The 16,148-nt window shown below is 45.7% G+C and overlaps 1 protein-coding gene across 1 annotated transcript; it reads right to left on the bottom strand.

Moving 5' to 3' along the window:
• Positions 1-983: 983 nt before the first annotated feature.
• Positions 984-7,222, bottom strand: LOC124006905 (olfactory receptor 10A4-like). The gene is made up of 7 exons (XM_046317094.1): positions 6,968-7,222; positions 5,457-5,634; positions 5,186-5,288; positions 2,901-3,104; positions 2,136-2,169; positions 1,956-2,070; positions 984-1,128 (listed from the first exon to the last, which is right to left on the bottom strand). The coding sequence occupies exons 1-7, from the start codon at positions 7,188-7,190 to the stop codon at positions 984-986; spliced, it is 1,002 nt and encodes a 333-aa protein (XP_046173050.1). The 5' UTR covers positions 7,191-7,222.
• Positions 7,223-16,148: the final 8,926 nt, after the last annotated feature.

The following is a 16,148-nucleotide window of genomic DNA, read 5'->3' as shown; positions in this document are numbered from 1 at the left end:
CGTTATAGCCCTGAATTAAAGTGTTATAGCCCTGAATTAAACCGTTATAGCCCTGAGCCCTGAATTAAACTGTTATAGCCCTGAATTAAACCGTTATAGCCCTGAATTAAACTGTTATAGCCCTGAATTAAACTGTTATAGCCCTGAACATGTAAACTGTTATAGCCCTGAATTAAACTGTTATAGCCCTGAATTAAACTGTTATAGCCCTGAATTAAACCGTTATAGCCCTGAATTAAACTGTTATAGCCCTGAATTAAACCGTTATAGCCCTGAATTAAACTGTTATAGCCCTGAATTAAACCGTTATAGCCCTGAATTAAACCGTTATAGCCCTGAATTAAACCGTTATAGCCCTGAATTAAACTGTTATAGCCCTGAATTAAACCGTTATAGCCCTGAATTAAACTGTTATAGCGAAGTTATAGCCCTGAATTATGTTATAGCCCTGAATTAAACTGTTATAGCCCTGAATTAAACTGTTATAGCCCTGAATTAAACTGTTATAGCCCTGAATTAAACCGTTATAGCCCTGAATTAAACTATTATAACCCTGAATTAAACTGTTATAGCCCTGAATTAAACTGTTATAGCCCTGAATTAAACTGTTATAGCCCTGAATTAAATGTGTTATATAGCCCTGAATTAAAGTGTTATAGCCCTGAATTAAACTATTATAGCCCTGAATGAACATGTTATAGCCCTGAATGAACATGTTATAGCCCTGAATTAAACCGTTATAGCCCTGAATTAAACTGTTATAGCCCTGAATTAAAGTGTTATAGTCCTGAATTAAAGTGTTATAGCCCTGAATTAAACTGTTATAGCCCTGAATTAAACTGTTATAGCCCTGAATTAAACTGTTATAGCCCTGAATTAAACTGTTATAGCCCTGAATTAAACTGTTATAGCCCTGAATTAAACTGTTATAGCCCCGAATTAACATGTTATAACCCGGAATTAACATGTTATAACTTAACCCTTCATTTAGTGATAACAGCCACAGTTTTGGGTATACTCTGTTCTGTCTGCCTGTTCCTCCAGCCCTGTCTCCAGCGCCCCAGGACGGCTCTGATCTCCTTGGTCCTGAAGCTATAGATGAACGGGTTGGCCACCGGGGGGAACAGGCTGTAGAATAGAATAGGTACTTTAGAAGAAGATTACTTTACTTTGTCGGTTGTCACAGAAACACTGACATATTTTCCCTTTAAAATCTCTACAGGATCGGTGTCCCCCACTGCGGGATGGTTGAGCTAACATAAGCTAATGCGATTAGCATGAGGTTGTAAGTAACAAGAACATTTCCCAGAACATATCTGATATGGGCAGAAAGCTTAAATTCTTGTTTATCTAACTGCACTGTCCAATTTGCAGTAGCTATTACAACGAAAAGAATACCATCCTATTGTTTGAGGAGAGTGCACAGTTATGAACTTGAAAATGTATAAATAAATCTATTAGGCACATTTGTGCAGTCTTGATACAACATTTTGAACAGAAATGCAGTGGTTCATTGAATCAGTCTAAAACTTTGCACATACACTGCTGCCATCTAGTGACCAAAATGTAAATTGTGCCTAACCTGGAATAGTACATTATGGCCTTTCTCTTGCATTTCAAAAACAATTGAACAAAAAAACACATATTTTACCAGATCTAAAGTGTTATACTCTCCTACATTAATTTCACATTTCCACCAAATTCAGAGTTCCCTTTCAGATGATATCAAGAATATGCATATCCATACTTCAGGTCCTGAGCTACAGGCAGTTAGATTTCAGTGTCATTTTATGCAAAACATTTTTAAAAGGGGTTACAATCCTTAAGAGGCTGTAGTGACTTGCTCAAGGGCACAACAAGTAGTGGTTAATTCCACACTTTTTCATCGCCGGCCCGGGACTTGACTAGTAACCTTTGGGATCCTGGTCCACCTCTCTAACCTGTGTTTTACCTACCTGTAGAAAAGGGTGAGGCCGATGCGGAGGTCAGGGGTCATGATCAGGTTGGGGATGTAGGGTGTAGCGTACACTATGAAACGGGGGATGTAGTAAATAAGGATGATACAGCCCTAGTGAAACCTGCCCTGGGTCAGATGTGGGTTAGAGGAAAGGTTTAAATAAGGATGATACAGCCCTGAGTAGCACAGGTAGAGAAGGTCTTCATCCTGCCCTGGGTTAGAGAGGGGAGAGTAGTGGGTTAGAGGAAAGGTTTAGATAAGAATGATACAGCCCTGAGGAGCAGGTAGAGAAGGTCTTCATCCTGCCCTGGGTTAGAGAGGGGAGATTAGTGGGTTAGAGGAAAGGTTTAGTTTAGATAAGAATGATACAGCCCTGAGGAGCAGGTAGAGAAGGTCTTCATCCTGCCCTGGGTTAGAGAGGGGAGAGTAGTTGGTTAGAGGAAAGGTTTAGTTTAGATAAGAATGATACAGCCCTGAGGAGCAGATAGAGAAGGTCTTCATCCTGCCCTGGGTTAGAGAGGGGAGAGTAGTTGGTTAGAGGAAAGGTTTAGTTTAGATAAGAATGATACAGCCCTGAGGAGCAGATAGAGAAGGTCTTCATCCTGCCCTGGGTTAGTGAGGGGAGAGTAGTTGGTTAGAGAGGGGAGAGTAGTGGGTTAGAGGAAAGGTTTAGTTTAGATAAGAATGATACAGCCCTGAGGAGCAGGTAGAGAAGGTCTTCATCCTGCCCTGGGTTAGAGAGGGGAGAGTAGTGGGTTAGAGAGGGGAGAGATGGAGAAATGTTTTCAGTGGGTTAGGGTTAGTAGAGAGTAGTTAATAAAATTAGCAACACGGACAGGACAGGAAACACACATACCCCGCCACTCCTCCTACCCAGCCCCCCTGCACTCGCAACCACTCCTCCCACCCAGCCCCCCTGCACCCCCACCCCCTGAATTCTGACCTGTGCGTTAGCCATGCGCATCACGGTGACAATGATGTTGATATAGGAGAAGACGATGAAGGAGAAGGGGACGAGGAGCACAAAATAGGCCAGGCCAATGGAGCTGCCCTGGATCGCCGCCATGTCGGAGCAGGACAGTTTAGTCAGGGACAGAGCGTCACAGTAGGCATGGAGAATTCGGTTGGGACCACAGAATGCTACTTTCTGGGAGATAAAACACACACACACACAAAAAAAAAAGTAATTGTCAATTTGTCAAATGTATTCAGAAAGCCCTTTTTACATTAGCAGTACGTAACCCCGGCCTAGACCCCAAAAGAGCGCCACAGTTAATGTGAAGGAGCAGGTTGGGCACACCAAACGCTACTTTCCGGGAGGTGAAGCAAGGACACGTTGAGAGTAGATGCTGTGTAATTCTCAATCAATATCATTTATTTATAAAGGGTCCTTTTTACTTCAGCGATGTCCTTGAAACAGTAACCTAGACGACAAAGAGAAAAGGTCAAAGGACCATAGGCCCATTCTCTTCTGGCTGCAGCATGTGTTTTATTGTAAAAGTTTCAAGTTTAGATGTCAAGTACAGTGAAATGCCTTTCTTGCAAAGCTACAGCACAAACCCAACAATGCAGTCATCAATATCAATGTAAACACTAAAAATAACAAGGTAGAACAAAAACACAGGAGATCTAAGCACAAGAAATATGAAGACAATGATATAATAAACGACATATCCCTTCCGTACCATATTCCCAATGTGGAGGATCCTGGGGTGGTAGGGTTGGATATGTCTAGAGGTAAGGTGGCATCAGGATATATGATAAACATAGTAGCAGCAGTGTATTTGATTTGATGTGTGTGTGTGTGTGTGTGTGTGTGTGTGTGTGTGTGTGTGTGTGTGTGTGTGTGTGTGTGTGTGTGTGTGTGTGTGTGTGTGTGTGTGTGTGTGTGTGTGTGTGTGTGTGTGTGTGTGTGTGTGTGTGTGTGTGTGTGTGTGTGTGTGTGTGTGTGTGTGTGTGTGTACTATGTATGTGTGCATGTAATATGTCTGTTGGAGTGTGTGTGAGTGTGTACTATGTATGTGTGCATGTAATATGTCTGTTGGAGTGTGTGTGAGTGTGTACTATGTATGTGTGCATGTAATATGTCTGTTGGAGTGTGTGTGAGTGTGTACTATGTATGTGTGCATGTAATATGTCTGTTGGAGTGTGTGTGAGTGTGTACTATGTATGTGTGCATGTAATATGTCTGTTGGAGTGTGTGTGAGTGTGTACTATGTATGTGTGCATGTAATATGTCTGTTGGAGTGTGTGTGAGTGTGTACTATGTATGTGTGCATGTAATATGTCTGTTGGAGTGTGTGTGAGTGTGTACTATGTATGTGTGCATGTAATATGTCTGTTGGTGTGTGTGTGTACTATGTATGTGTGCATGTAATGTGTCTGTTGGAGTGTGTGTGAGTGTGTACTATGTATGTGTGCATGTAATGTGTCTGTTGGAGTGTGTGTGAGTGTGTACTATGTATGTGTGCATGTAATATGTCTGTTGGAGTGTGTGTGAGTGTGTGTGTGTGTACTATGTATGTGTGCATGTAATGTGTCTGTTGGAGTGTGTGTGAGTGTGTACTATGTATGTGTGCATGTAATATGTCTGTTGGAGTGTGTGTGAGTGTGTGTGAGTGTGTACTATGTATGTGTGCATGTAATATGTCTGTTGGAGTGTGTGTGAGTGTGTGTGAGTGTGTACTATGTATGTGTGCATGTAATATGTCTGTTGGAGTGTGTGTGAGTGTGTGTGAGTGTGTACTATGTATGTGTGCATGTAATATGTCTGTTGGAGTGTGTGTGAGTGTGTGTGAGTGTGTACTCCTATGATTGGCTATAGAGAAAATAATCAAATACCAAGGTTTGTACTTCGGCAAAAAAATGCCTTAAGTTCGTTTGTTTATTTATTATTATTCTAATTATTTTTTTTTGTGGAGGGGGTACTTAAAAAATATGTATATTTAACCTTTATTTAACTAAGCAAGCCAGTTAAGAACACATTTTTATTTGCAATGACGGCCTACCCCGGCCAAACCCGGACGATGCTGGGCCAATTGTGATAAAGATATAGCAATTTGATTTACCTAGACTTAAACATTTTTTTTTAACAGTAGTGCCCTGGAATATTGTTTTGTGATGTGTTACCTTGGTGAACTCTTTGCAGCAAACATTCTCGGGCTGTTAGGCCCTCTAATGGCTGTAGTAACACTACTATTATTATACATTATCTTAGCAATCCAGTACCCTAGTGAAGTCTATGGTGCCGATGGCAGGTGAGACTGTGGCTGACATCCAGGAGAAGACTGTTAGACCACTCATTATCTGGTTGGTCATCAACATAGGGTATCTAGAGAGGGTGATGGAGGGAGGGAGGGAGAGAGAGAGAGAGATGGGGTGGTGGAAGAGTGGGAGAGGACCCCAAAAAATTATGAAACACTTTCCCCCCAAACACACTTCATTTATTTTGCATCAATAAAATCACAACTGCATAATATGTGCTGTTGTCGTTGTTTACCTGAGAGGGTGACAGATAGCCAGGTATCGGTCCATAGCCATAGTCAACATGATGAGAGAGTTGAGTGTTCCAAAGTAGTGGATCATTTGTTCCTGGAACAGACACGTATGGAAGGAGATCCTCCCGTCGTCCCACCACCACCGAGCTATTACTTTGGGAAGGGCCACTGTGGCAAAACCTGGAAGGGAGGGGAAGGGAACGGAGACAAGAGGAGTGTGGAGAAAAGAGGAGCAGAGAGAGGAGAAGAGAGGAGAGAGAGGAGAGGGTTGAAGAGAGGAGGAGGAGAAGAGGACAGAGGAGAGCAGAGAAAAGAGCAGCGTAGAGGAGAGAGGAGAAGAGAGAGGAGGAGAGGGGTTGAGGGAGGGGGGGGAGAAGGGAACAAAGAGGAGCGGAGAGAGGAGAGTGGAGAGGGAAGGAGAGGACAGAGGAGAGCAGAGAAAAGAGCAGCAGAGAGAAGAAGAGTTGAGAGAGGAGGAGAGAGGGGATGAGGGAAGGGAAGGGAAGGGAATGGAGAGGAGAGGAGAGCAGAGAAAGAGCATAGAGAGGAGAGAGGAGAGAGGGGATGAGAGAGGAAGATGTGAGTGGAGACCATGTTAGACTATTGAGACAGACAGGCATGGAATGAAATCCTCCTGTTGTCCCACCAGCACCAGGCTATCACCTAGGGCAGGGCCACTGTGGAAACATTCTGGGCCCCTTGTTCTAGCCTCTGTCTCTGAGAGGGAAACGCTACACAGCGGCTCTGTTTAAATGCTCATCCTTTTTTGTAAGTAATCACTGATTGATTACAGATCTGTACATGACTGTCTGATAGAGGGACTCTCCACATGATTAAATAAGGAAGGACACATATGAGACACATTTTAACAGGACACTCTTTCTCTCATGACCTCTCCTCTCTCATTAATGCCTGAGCACCAGCAAGACACATTTAAACTCCATCGGCAGTCACATTGGGGAAGGAGAGAAAGAAGGAGATAGTGTACACATTTGAATATTCTACCACGACCCCTTACCTGTATCTGACAGAACCAGGCTGAGTATCTTACCTATATCTGACAGAACCAGGCTGATTATCGTATCTATATCTGACAGAACCAGGCTGATTATCGTATCTATATCTGACAGAACCAGGCTGATTATCGTATCTATATCTGACAGAGCCAGGCTGAGTATCTTATCTATATCTGACAGAACCAGGCTGAGTATCTTACCTATATCTGACAGAACCAGGCTGAGTATCTTACCTATATCTGACAGAACCAGGCTGAGTATCTTATCTATATCTGACAGAACCAGGCTGAGTATCTTATCTATATCTGACAGAACCAGGCTGATTATCTTACCTATATCTGACAGAACCAGGCTGAGTATCTTATCTATATCTGACAGAACCAGGCTGAGTATCTTATCTATATCTGACAGAACCAGGCTGAGTATCTTACCTATATCTGACAGAACCAGGCTGAGTATCTTACCTATATCTGACAGAACCCAGCTGATTATCTTACCTATATCTGACAGAGCCAGGCTGAGCATGATGATGTACATGGGTTTCTGCAGGCTGCGCACCAGGGCAAACAGTACAACCAGCAGAAGGTTCCCCACCACCGTGATCACATAGATGAAGAAGAAGAACCAGGCCACCAGCTGGTAGAAGGATGGATGGAGCCCCGGGAAGCCCACGATCACAAACTCTGACACACGCGTGTAGTTCTCATTCACCTCAAACATACTGTACTGGGGAAGGTGGGGGGGATGGAGGAGGAGATACAGAGCCTCTTACAATCAATACCTCCCAAGTTAGAGAGAGATAATGAGTGAGAGTGAGAGAGAGAGAGAGAGAGAGAGAGAGAGAGAGAGAGAGAGAGAGAGAGAGAGAGAGAGAGAGAGAGAGGAACATTTACTTAAAAGAGAGATCCTGAAGACCTTACAACCTCCATCCTTACCTCCACCTGATGGAGGGAGTAATAGAGAGATAGTGAGAGAGAGAGATGTTGAAGACCCTGGATGAAGTCTCTCTCTCCTTCCTTGACTCCTAAGATGGAGAGAGTGATAGAGAGATAGTGAGAGAGAGAGAGAGTTACATAAAAGAGAGAGATGTTGAAGACCCTGGATGAAGTCTCTCTCTCCTTCCTTGACTCCTAAGATGGAGAGAGTGATAGAGAGATAGTGAGAGAGAGAGTTACATAAAAGAGAACAGAGACAGACAAGACAAACAAGCCATGTTTAATTCCATGGACATATAATCTATTCATTCTATGTCTACTTTTAGTTATATTCCCAGCAAATCCTTATGCATAGAGATGTTGAAGACTCTGGATGAAGTCTCTCTCTCCATCCTTGACTCCTAAAATGGAGAGAGTAATAGAGAGACAGTGAGAGAGAGTTACAGAAAAGAGAGAGATGTTGAAGACCCTTGATGATCTCTCTCTCTCTCTCTCTCTCTCTCTCTCTCTCTCTCTCTCTCTCTCTCTCTCTCTCTCTCTCTCTCTCTCTCTCTCTCTCTCTCTCTCTCTCTCTCTCTCACTCTCTCCCTCTCTCCATCCTTACCTCCTTTCCAACCAGTGGCCCCAGAGGTGTGTGGCGTTAGCCGTTCTGTACCTCCCAACTTTATACGCAACATGCCCTCTGACAAGACAGCCAACAGCCAATCAGAGATCTCCACCCTGGTGATGTCATCATTCTCACCTCACTCATGATGTCAATCACAGAACGTTTTCATCCCTGGCCATCTCTCAAGTTCTCTCTATCTTTTTTTGTCAAAAAGTAAGTGCACACCCCTTCAAGTTAGTGGGCTATTTCAGCCACACCCGTTGCTGACAGAAGTATAAAATCGTGCACACAATCTCCACAGACAAACATTGTTAGTAGAATGGCCTTACTGAAGAGCTCAGTGACTTTCAACATGGCACCGTCATAGGATGCTACCTTTCCAACAAGTCAGTTTGTCAACTTTATGCCCTCCTCGAGCTGCCCTGGTGAACTGTAAGTGCTGTTATTGTGAAGTGGAAACATATAGGAGCATCAACAGCTTGAATGGTGTAAAGCTCACAGCGATTGGACGATTGGAGCAGTGGAAACACGTTTTCTGGAGTTATGAACCATGCTTCACCAACTGGCAGTCCGACGGACGAATCTGGGTTTGACGGATGCCAGAAGAACGCTACCTTCCCCAATGCATAGTGCCAACTGTTAACTGTTAAACTGTTAACAAGAAAACCATTCATAGGATAATCCCATAGTCCCATTGGATGTTAATTGGTTATTCATTTAATTTCTGTGGCTATTTCATGGGATTTATTTAACATTGACATTAGATTAGAAAAGATAATCTAGCATAAAAATGACTTAATTTTGACCAAAAAAAACGTATTTATAAATGATTTAAATGAATTTTATTCTGCTTTTGGTTTCATTTGGGTGACGGCGTCCTTTAGCTTGTAGGCCATGGTAGCCCTTAATGAGGACTTGTCCACCCCCTCAAAACATCTCTGAATATTAGCTGAAAGTAAAATAAAACAAACATTAATAATGACATATTATTTGAATTATTTACATTTACACTCTTAAATTCATAATCTATGAAAGAAATGTTATGAGAAAAGTTTACATCAAAACTGGAATAAAAAATGATGTATTGATTTTAAGACGTAGATAATTATAATCATATCAAAAAGAGCGAGCACTTTGTTGCTTGACAAAGCTGGTTTTGCCACGGAATCTTGAACAATGTTTTGATTTCCTGCCCGTCATGGAGGACACCGCCATCTCCTCCCTGGTGAAGAGCACCTCCATCATGTGTCCTTTTTGGGATGTGTCATTTTCGGGATGTGTCCCAAAATTGACATCTTAACCCAGTCTAAGAAATAAACCTCCCATGCCACTCTGTCAACATCACGGCAAATCTCATGGGGGTGCATTCCATCTATTGCCACAATGGACAGTTCTTAACATCTCGTCCCATGTTTTATGATTCTGATTATCTGGACCAGTCCAGTGACTGCTGTGAAAGGACAGCTGACAACATAGGAAAGTCTGTGTGACAGCTTGGAGAGACAGCTGACCGGAGGGAATAGACCCCACTGGGGCTGTCATGGGCTAGCTACCCATGTTGGCAGTCTCCGACACTACTTCAGTATGTTGGAGACACCCGCTAAGTGCTACTGAAAATCAACAAAGGAACATACCCCTAGATGGCAAGATGGCTCAATGACTGATCACACGGCTATGGACCCAGGAACGGAAACGACTACGAGTAGGAACACAGCACATGAGACAACCATAACAGCAGCAGGACACACACTTCAGGTGTGCAGCTGTGGTTGGGAGAGAGTAACATCGGCAAGGGGGTTAAGGATCCATCAAGGGAGGAAAAGGTGCTTGGGAGAGCAGAGACAGGGACCTCGCGTTGACCAGTACTTCCTACGAAGCAGCCAGTCAAATCAGTCGAATGAAGCACAGCAACGGGATGCAGAGTTCTCAGAGCATCAGCACCCCTGTAACTGAGGAGGATAACACAAGCACAGAAATGCCGGTGGATGAACTCACCCAACCACAGAGACCTCTAAAAGAGGAAAAGATCAAAGGGCACAGACCGAGTGTGAAGTGGCCCAAAGCCGTTGAAAAGAGAGAGTGGGAAACAATCAACAACGACCTGACAAAAATCTTGGAACAACAGGTAGGAACAGCCTAGAAAAAGCTTGAAAGGATGGGAGACATTATCTACCACTACGGAGAAGAGCGCTTTGGCGTAAACGAAAGGAGAAGTGGCAAGACACCTCCCGCGCCAGCCAAATCTAGGAGACAGCAAGAGATCAAGATACTTGTCAGAGAGAGAAGGCAGCTGAGAAAGCAGTGGTAGAAGGCCTCTGATGCAGAGAGAGAATGTCTCATGCTACTCCAAGCAGACATCAATTGTCGGCTGGCAACCTTGTGAAGAGCGGAAAACGTAATGAAACTTCATAGCAAGAAGGAACACTCAAGAACACGGTTCTATAAAAAACCCTTTAAGTTTGCCAAAGACCTCATCGCAAAGGAAAAGTGCGGAATCCTAAAAACTCCAAAGCCTGAACTGGAAGAACACATGGAAAAGGTCCACCAGGACACGAAAAGGCAGATAATCATCCCACATGACATCCCACCTATTCAACCACCAGAATTCAATCTGGACACTGACCCACCAAAATGTAAGGAAGTAGAGAATGTTGTCCGACAAGCAAGAGCGGCCTCGGCTCCTGGGCCTAATGGAGTACCATACAAGCTCTACAAGAACGCCCTGGATGTTCTACGCTTTCTTTGGAGGCTCATGAGGATAGTGTGGCAGAAGGAAATAATACCAAAGACATGGCGAAGGGCTGGTGGTGTGCTAATCCCGAAAGAGAAGGATGCGACAGACATCAGTCAATTCCGACCAATCTCCCTTCTCAACGTTGAAGGGAAGATCTGTTTCAGTATAATAGCACAGAGGCTGTCAATTACCTGGAAAGGAACAAGTACATTTATACATCTGTACAGAAAGCAGGCATTCCTGGTTTCTCTGGTTGCCTGGAACATACTAGTATGATTTGGCACCAGATCCAAACAGCTAAGAAGGACAAGAGAGACCTCTATGTCATCTTCCTTGACCTGGCCAATGCCTTTTGCTCAGTTCCCCATGAACTCCTCTGGGAATCCTTCAACATTTTCCATGTACCAGAACCCATCACTACACTGGTAAAGGCCTATTTCCAAGACCTGCAATTGTGTTTCACAATGGCAGGCTGTACAATTTCACCTCTGGCCTTCACTATAGCCATGGAAGTCATCATCGGGGCATCGAGATGGGTGGTCGGCGGTGAGATAACTAAGGAAGTGCTCCGTCTCCCGAGCATACATGGATGACATGACTACACTGACCACCACTGCGGCATGCACCAGGTGGCTACTTGCAAAACTGCAGGATAACCTCAAGTGCGCCCGGATGAAAATCAAGCCAAGCAAATCTCGAAGCATCTCCATAGTCAAGGGACAGCTTAAAGATGTGAGGTTCTGCATTGGAGATGACCCGATACCAACGGTGTCTGAGCAACCCGTCAAGAGCCTGGGTAGATGGTACAATGAAAGCCTCTGGGATAAAGATCAAGTGCAGCAAGTAAGGCAGGACATCGCAGACGGTCTTGAGAACATCAACAAGACCCTACTGCCTGGGAGGCTCAAGCTTTGGTGCCTACAGTTTGGACTTCTCCCCCCGGGTAATGTGTCCACTCACCGTCTATGAGGTCCCAATAACAACAGTGGAGAAGATGGAGCGAACCATTACCTCATACGTGAAGAAATGGCTGGGTGTCCCACGATGCCTGAGTAACATCGGCCTCTATGGCAAAGGGGTCCTTGAACTACCTCTTACAAGTCTAACGAAGGTGACATTGAAGGAAACCAAAGACCAGACCATTAGCAAGGCTGCACCTCCCCTACAAACTGGATGGAAATGGACATCATCCAAGGCTGTGCAGCAAGCAACATCAGCCCTTAGGCACTAGACATTGTGGGGAATATTCAGCATGGAAGAGGAGGCTTTGGCCTGGCTACAAGCAACCCAACGTTCCATAAGGCAACAACATCTGAACGCAGGAAGCTGGTGGTCGAGGAGGTGCGCAGACAGGAGGAGACTGCAAGAAGTGCAAAGGCTGTCTCTCTTGCTAAACAAGGGCAATGGACGCGGTGGGATGGCCTGGAAAGGAGAAAGATCAACTGGAGTGAGCTTTGGCAAATGGAGGCAAGCAACATCAGCTTCATCATGAGAGCTGTTTATGATGTGCTTCCATCACCAAAAAACCTACATCAATGGTATGGCGAGGACCCGACCTGCCCCCTCTGCCCAGCTCAAGCGACTCTCAGGCATATAATGACAGGTTGCAAGACCAGCCTCTCACAAGGCTGCTACACCTGGAGGCACAATCAGGTCCTCAAGAGCCTGGCTGCAGCACTTGAGACCAAGAGGAGTGCAACCAATTCATTACCTCCCAAAACAAGCAATCCCGTCAAAACAACAACATTCATCCGGGAGGGACAGAAAAGGCCCAAGCATCCTCCTACGAAGCCAGAAACTGGACACCTAGCCATGGCCCGGGACTGGAAGATGCTTGTCGATATTGGCCAGCAACTCAGTTTTCCACCTGAGATTGCTTCTACCAACCTTAGGCCAGACATGGTACTCTGGTCCCTTTCACGAAAGGCTGTGTACATCATAGAGCTCACAGTCCAGTGGGAAAACTCTGTTGAAGAGGCCTATGAGCGTAAGAAACTGCGTTACACAGAGTTGGCAGCAGACGCAACTCAGCGTGGCTGGAATGCAAAAGTCTGGCCAGTTGAAATGGGATGCAGATGATTCGTGGCTTCTTCCACCATCGTTGCTGAAATAACTTGGAATCCATGGACAGGCTCTGCGGCAGACCGTCAGAGCAGTTTCTCGAGCAGCTGAAAGAGGTAGCCAGTGGATCTTGATCAAACGGAAGGACCCTTTCTTGCCTACAACTTCATGACCCCCCACCCCCACCTGAAAACCCAATTTAGATCCCTCCAACTTGAGGAGGACATATGAGGTATGAGGTCAGCTGTAGCGCTGGCTCAGGGAAGAGGACGCTCTTGCCTTGCATAGTCCCGTGGGAAATCTTAATTGGTCATGGGACACAAGCTAAGTGTCACGTCTGACTTTAGTTCTTTTCTTATGTCTTTGTTTTAGGTTGGTCAGGGCATGAGTTGGGGTGGGTTGTCTATGTTAGTTTTTCTATGTTGTGATTTGCGTTTGGCCTGGTATGGTTCTCAATCAGAGGCAGGTGTCGTTAGTTGTCTCTGATTGAGAATCATACTTAGGTAGCCTTTTCCCACCTGTTTTTCGTGGGTGATTGTTTTCTGTCTTTGTGTATGTCACCAGACAGGACTGTTTCGTTTTGTGTCATTCTCTTTGTTACTTTGGTTTTAGTGTTCTGTGTTTAATAAATTCATCATGAACACGTACCATGCTGCGCATTGGTCCTCCGATCCCTCATACTCCTCAGACGAGGACAACGCACATTACAGAATCACCCACCGCCGAATGACCAAGCAGCGTGGTATCGGGCAGCAGCAGAAATCTCGGGACTCATGGACATGGGAGGAGATTCTGGACGGCAAGGGACCCTGGGCACAGGCTGGGGAATATCTCAAATTAAATCAAATCAAATCAAATTTTATTTGTCACATACACATTGTTAGCAGATGTTAATGCGAGTGTAGTGAAATGCTTGTGCTTCTAGTTCCGACAATGCAGTAATAACCAACAAGTAATCTAGCTAACAATTCAAAAACTACTACCTTATAGACAGACACAAGTGTAAGGGGATAAGAATATGTGCATAAAGATATATGAGTGAGTGATGGTACAGAGCGGCATAGGCAAGATACAATAGATGGTATTGAGTGCAGTATATACATATGAGATGAGTATGTAAAAAAAGTGGCATAGTTAAAGTGGCTAGTGATACATGTATTACATAAAGATGCAGTAGATGATATAGAGTACAGTATATACATATACATATGAGATGAATAATGTAGGGTATGTAAACATTATATTAGGTAGTATTGTTTAAAGTGGCTAGTGATATATTTTACATCATTTCCCATCAATTCCCATTATTAAAGTGGCTGGAGTTGAGTCAGTGTGTTGGCAGCAGCCACTCAATGTTAGTGGTGGCTGTTTAACAGTCTGATGGCCTTGAGATAGAAGCTGTTTTTCAGTCTCTTGGTCCCAGCTTTGATGCACCTGTACTGACCTTGCCTTCTGGATGATAGCGGGTGAACAGGCAGTGGCTCGGGTGGTTGTTGTCCTTGATGATCTTTATGGCCTTCCTGTGACATCGGGTGGTGTAGGTGTCCTGGAGGGCAGGTAGTTTGCCCCCGGTGATGCGTTGTGCAGACCTCACTACCCTCTGGAGAGCCTTACGGTTGTGGGCGGAGCAGTTGCCGTACCAGGCGGTGATACAGCCCGACAGGATGCTCTCGATTGTGCATCTGTAGAAGTTTGTGAGTGCTTATGGTGACACGCCGAATTTCTTCAGCCCCCTGAGTTGAAGAGGCGCTGCTGCACCTTCTTCACGATGCTGTCTGTGTGGGTGGACCAATTCAGTTTGTCTGTGATGTGTACGCCGAGGAACTTAAAACTTACTACCCTCTCCACTACTGTCCCATCAATGTGAATAGGGGGGTGTTCCCTCTGCTGTTTCCTGAAGTCCACAATCATCTCCTTAGTTTTTTGACGTTGAGTGTGAGGTTATTTTCCTGACACCACACTCCGAGGGCCCTCACCTCCTCCCTGTAGGCCGTCTCGTTGTTGTTGGTAATCAAGCCTACCACTGTTGTGTCATCCGCAAACTTGATGATTGAGTTGGAGGCGTGCGTGGCCACGCAGTCGTGGGTGAACAGGGAGTACAGGAGAGGGCTCAGAATGCACCCTTGTGGGGCCCCAGTGTTGAGGATCAGCGGGGTGGAAATGTTGTTGCCTACCCTCACCACCTGGGGTGGCCCGTCAGGAAGTCCAGTACCCAGTTGCACAGGGCGGGGTCGAGACCCAGGGTCTCGAGCTTGATGACGAGCTTGGAGGGCACTATGGTGTTAAATGCCGAGCTGTAGTCGATGAACAGCATTCTCACATAGGTATTCCTCTTGTCCAGATGGGTTAGGGCAGTGTACAGTGTGGCATCGTCTGTGGACCTATTTGGGCGGTAAGCAAATTGGAGTGGGTCTAGGGTGTCAGGTAGGGTGGAGGTGATATGGTCCTTGACTAGTCTCTCAAAGCACTTCATGATGACGGAAGTGAGTGCTATGGGGCGGTAGTCGTTTAGCTCAGTTACCTTAGCTTTCTTGGGAACAGGAACAATGGTGGCCCTCTTGAAGCATGTGGGAACAACAGACTGGGATAGGGATTGATTGAATATGTCCGTAAACACACCAGCCAGCTGGTCTGCGCATGCTCTGAGGGCGCGGCTGGGGATGCCGTCTGGGCCTGCAGCCTTGCGAGGGTTGACACGTTTAAATGTTTTCCCCACGTCGGCTGCAGTGAAGGAGAGTCCGCATGTTTTAGTTGCGGGCCGTGTCAGTGGCACTGTATTGTCCTCAAAGCGGGCAAAAAAGTTATTTAGTCTGCCTGGGAGCAAGACATCCTGGTCCGTGACTGGGCTGGTTTTCTTTTTGTAATCCGTGATTGACTGTAGACCCTGCAGAGCTGGAGGCAGTGAAAGCTGAGCGGCGGTGGTATGAGGAGGCAACATGGCAGCGCGGCTGGGATGAGAGGCAGCCCCAAAAATGTATTGGGGGGAGGCACACGGGGGGGGTGTGGCTAAGTCACGCAGGAGACCTGAGCCAACTCCCCGTGCTTACCGTGGAGAGTGGTGGACCGGGCAGGCACCGTGTTATGCCGTGAGGCACACGGTGTCCCCGGTGCTCAGGCATAGCCCGGTGCGTTACATCGCAGCGCCTCGTATCGGCCGGGCTAGGGTGGGCATCGAGCCAGGTGCCATGAAGCCGGCTCAGCGCATCTGGTCTCCAGTGCATCTCCTTGGGCCGGGGTACATGGCACCAGCCCTATGCATGGTGTCCCCGGTTCGCCAGCAGAACCCAGTGTTGTCTATTCCACCTCGCCGCACTGGCCTGGCTACAGGGAGTATCCAGCCA

This window comes from Oncorhynchus gorbuscha, linkage group LG20 (assembly GCF_021184085.1).
Source record: "Oncorhynchus gorbuscha isolate QuinsamMale2020 ecotype Even-year linkage group LG20, OgorEven_v1.0, whole genome shotgun sequence".
Taxonomy (NCBI): domain Eukaryota; kingdom Metazoa; phylum Chordata; class Actinopteri; order Salmoniformes; family Salmonidae; genus Oncorhynchus; species Oncorhynchus gorbuscha.
The sequence above is the reverse complement of the archived record's forward strand: the minus strand, read 5'-3'. Positions and strand labels throughout refer to the sequence as shown.

Bases quoted from the DNA above. Each gene is read 5' to 3' on its own strand.
- LOC124006905 (XM_046317094.1), bottom strand. From the start codon at position 7,190: ATGTTTGAGGTGAATGAGAACTACACGCGTGTGTCAGAGTTTGTGATC. The intron at 5,289-5,456 runs GTAAACAACGAC...CACCCTCTCTAG, and splicing joins GCTATCTGTCACCCTCTCAG to ATACCCTATGTTGATGACCA. The intron at 2,071-2,135 runs AGGGCTGTATCA...GCAGGTTTCACT, and splicing joins CTTCTCTACCTGTGCTACTC to AGGGCTGTATCATCCTTATT.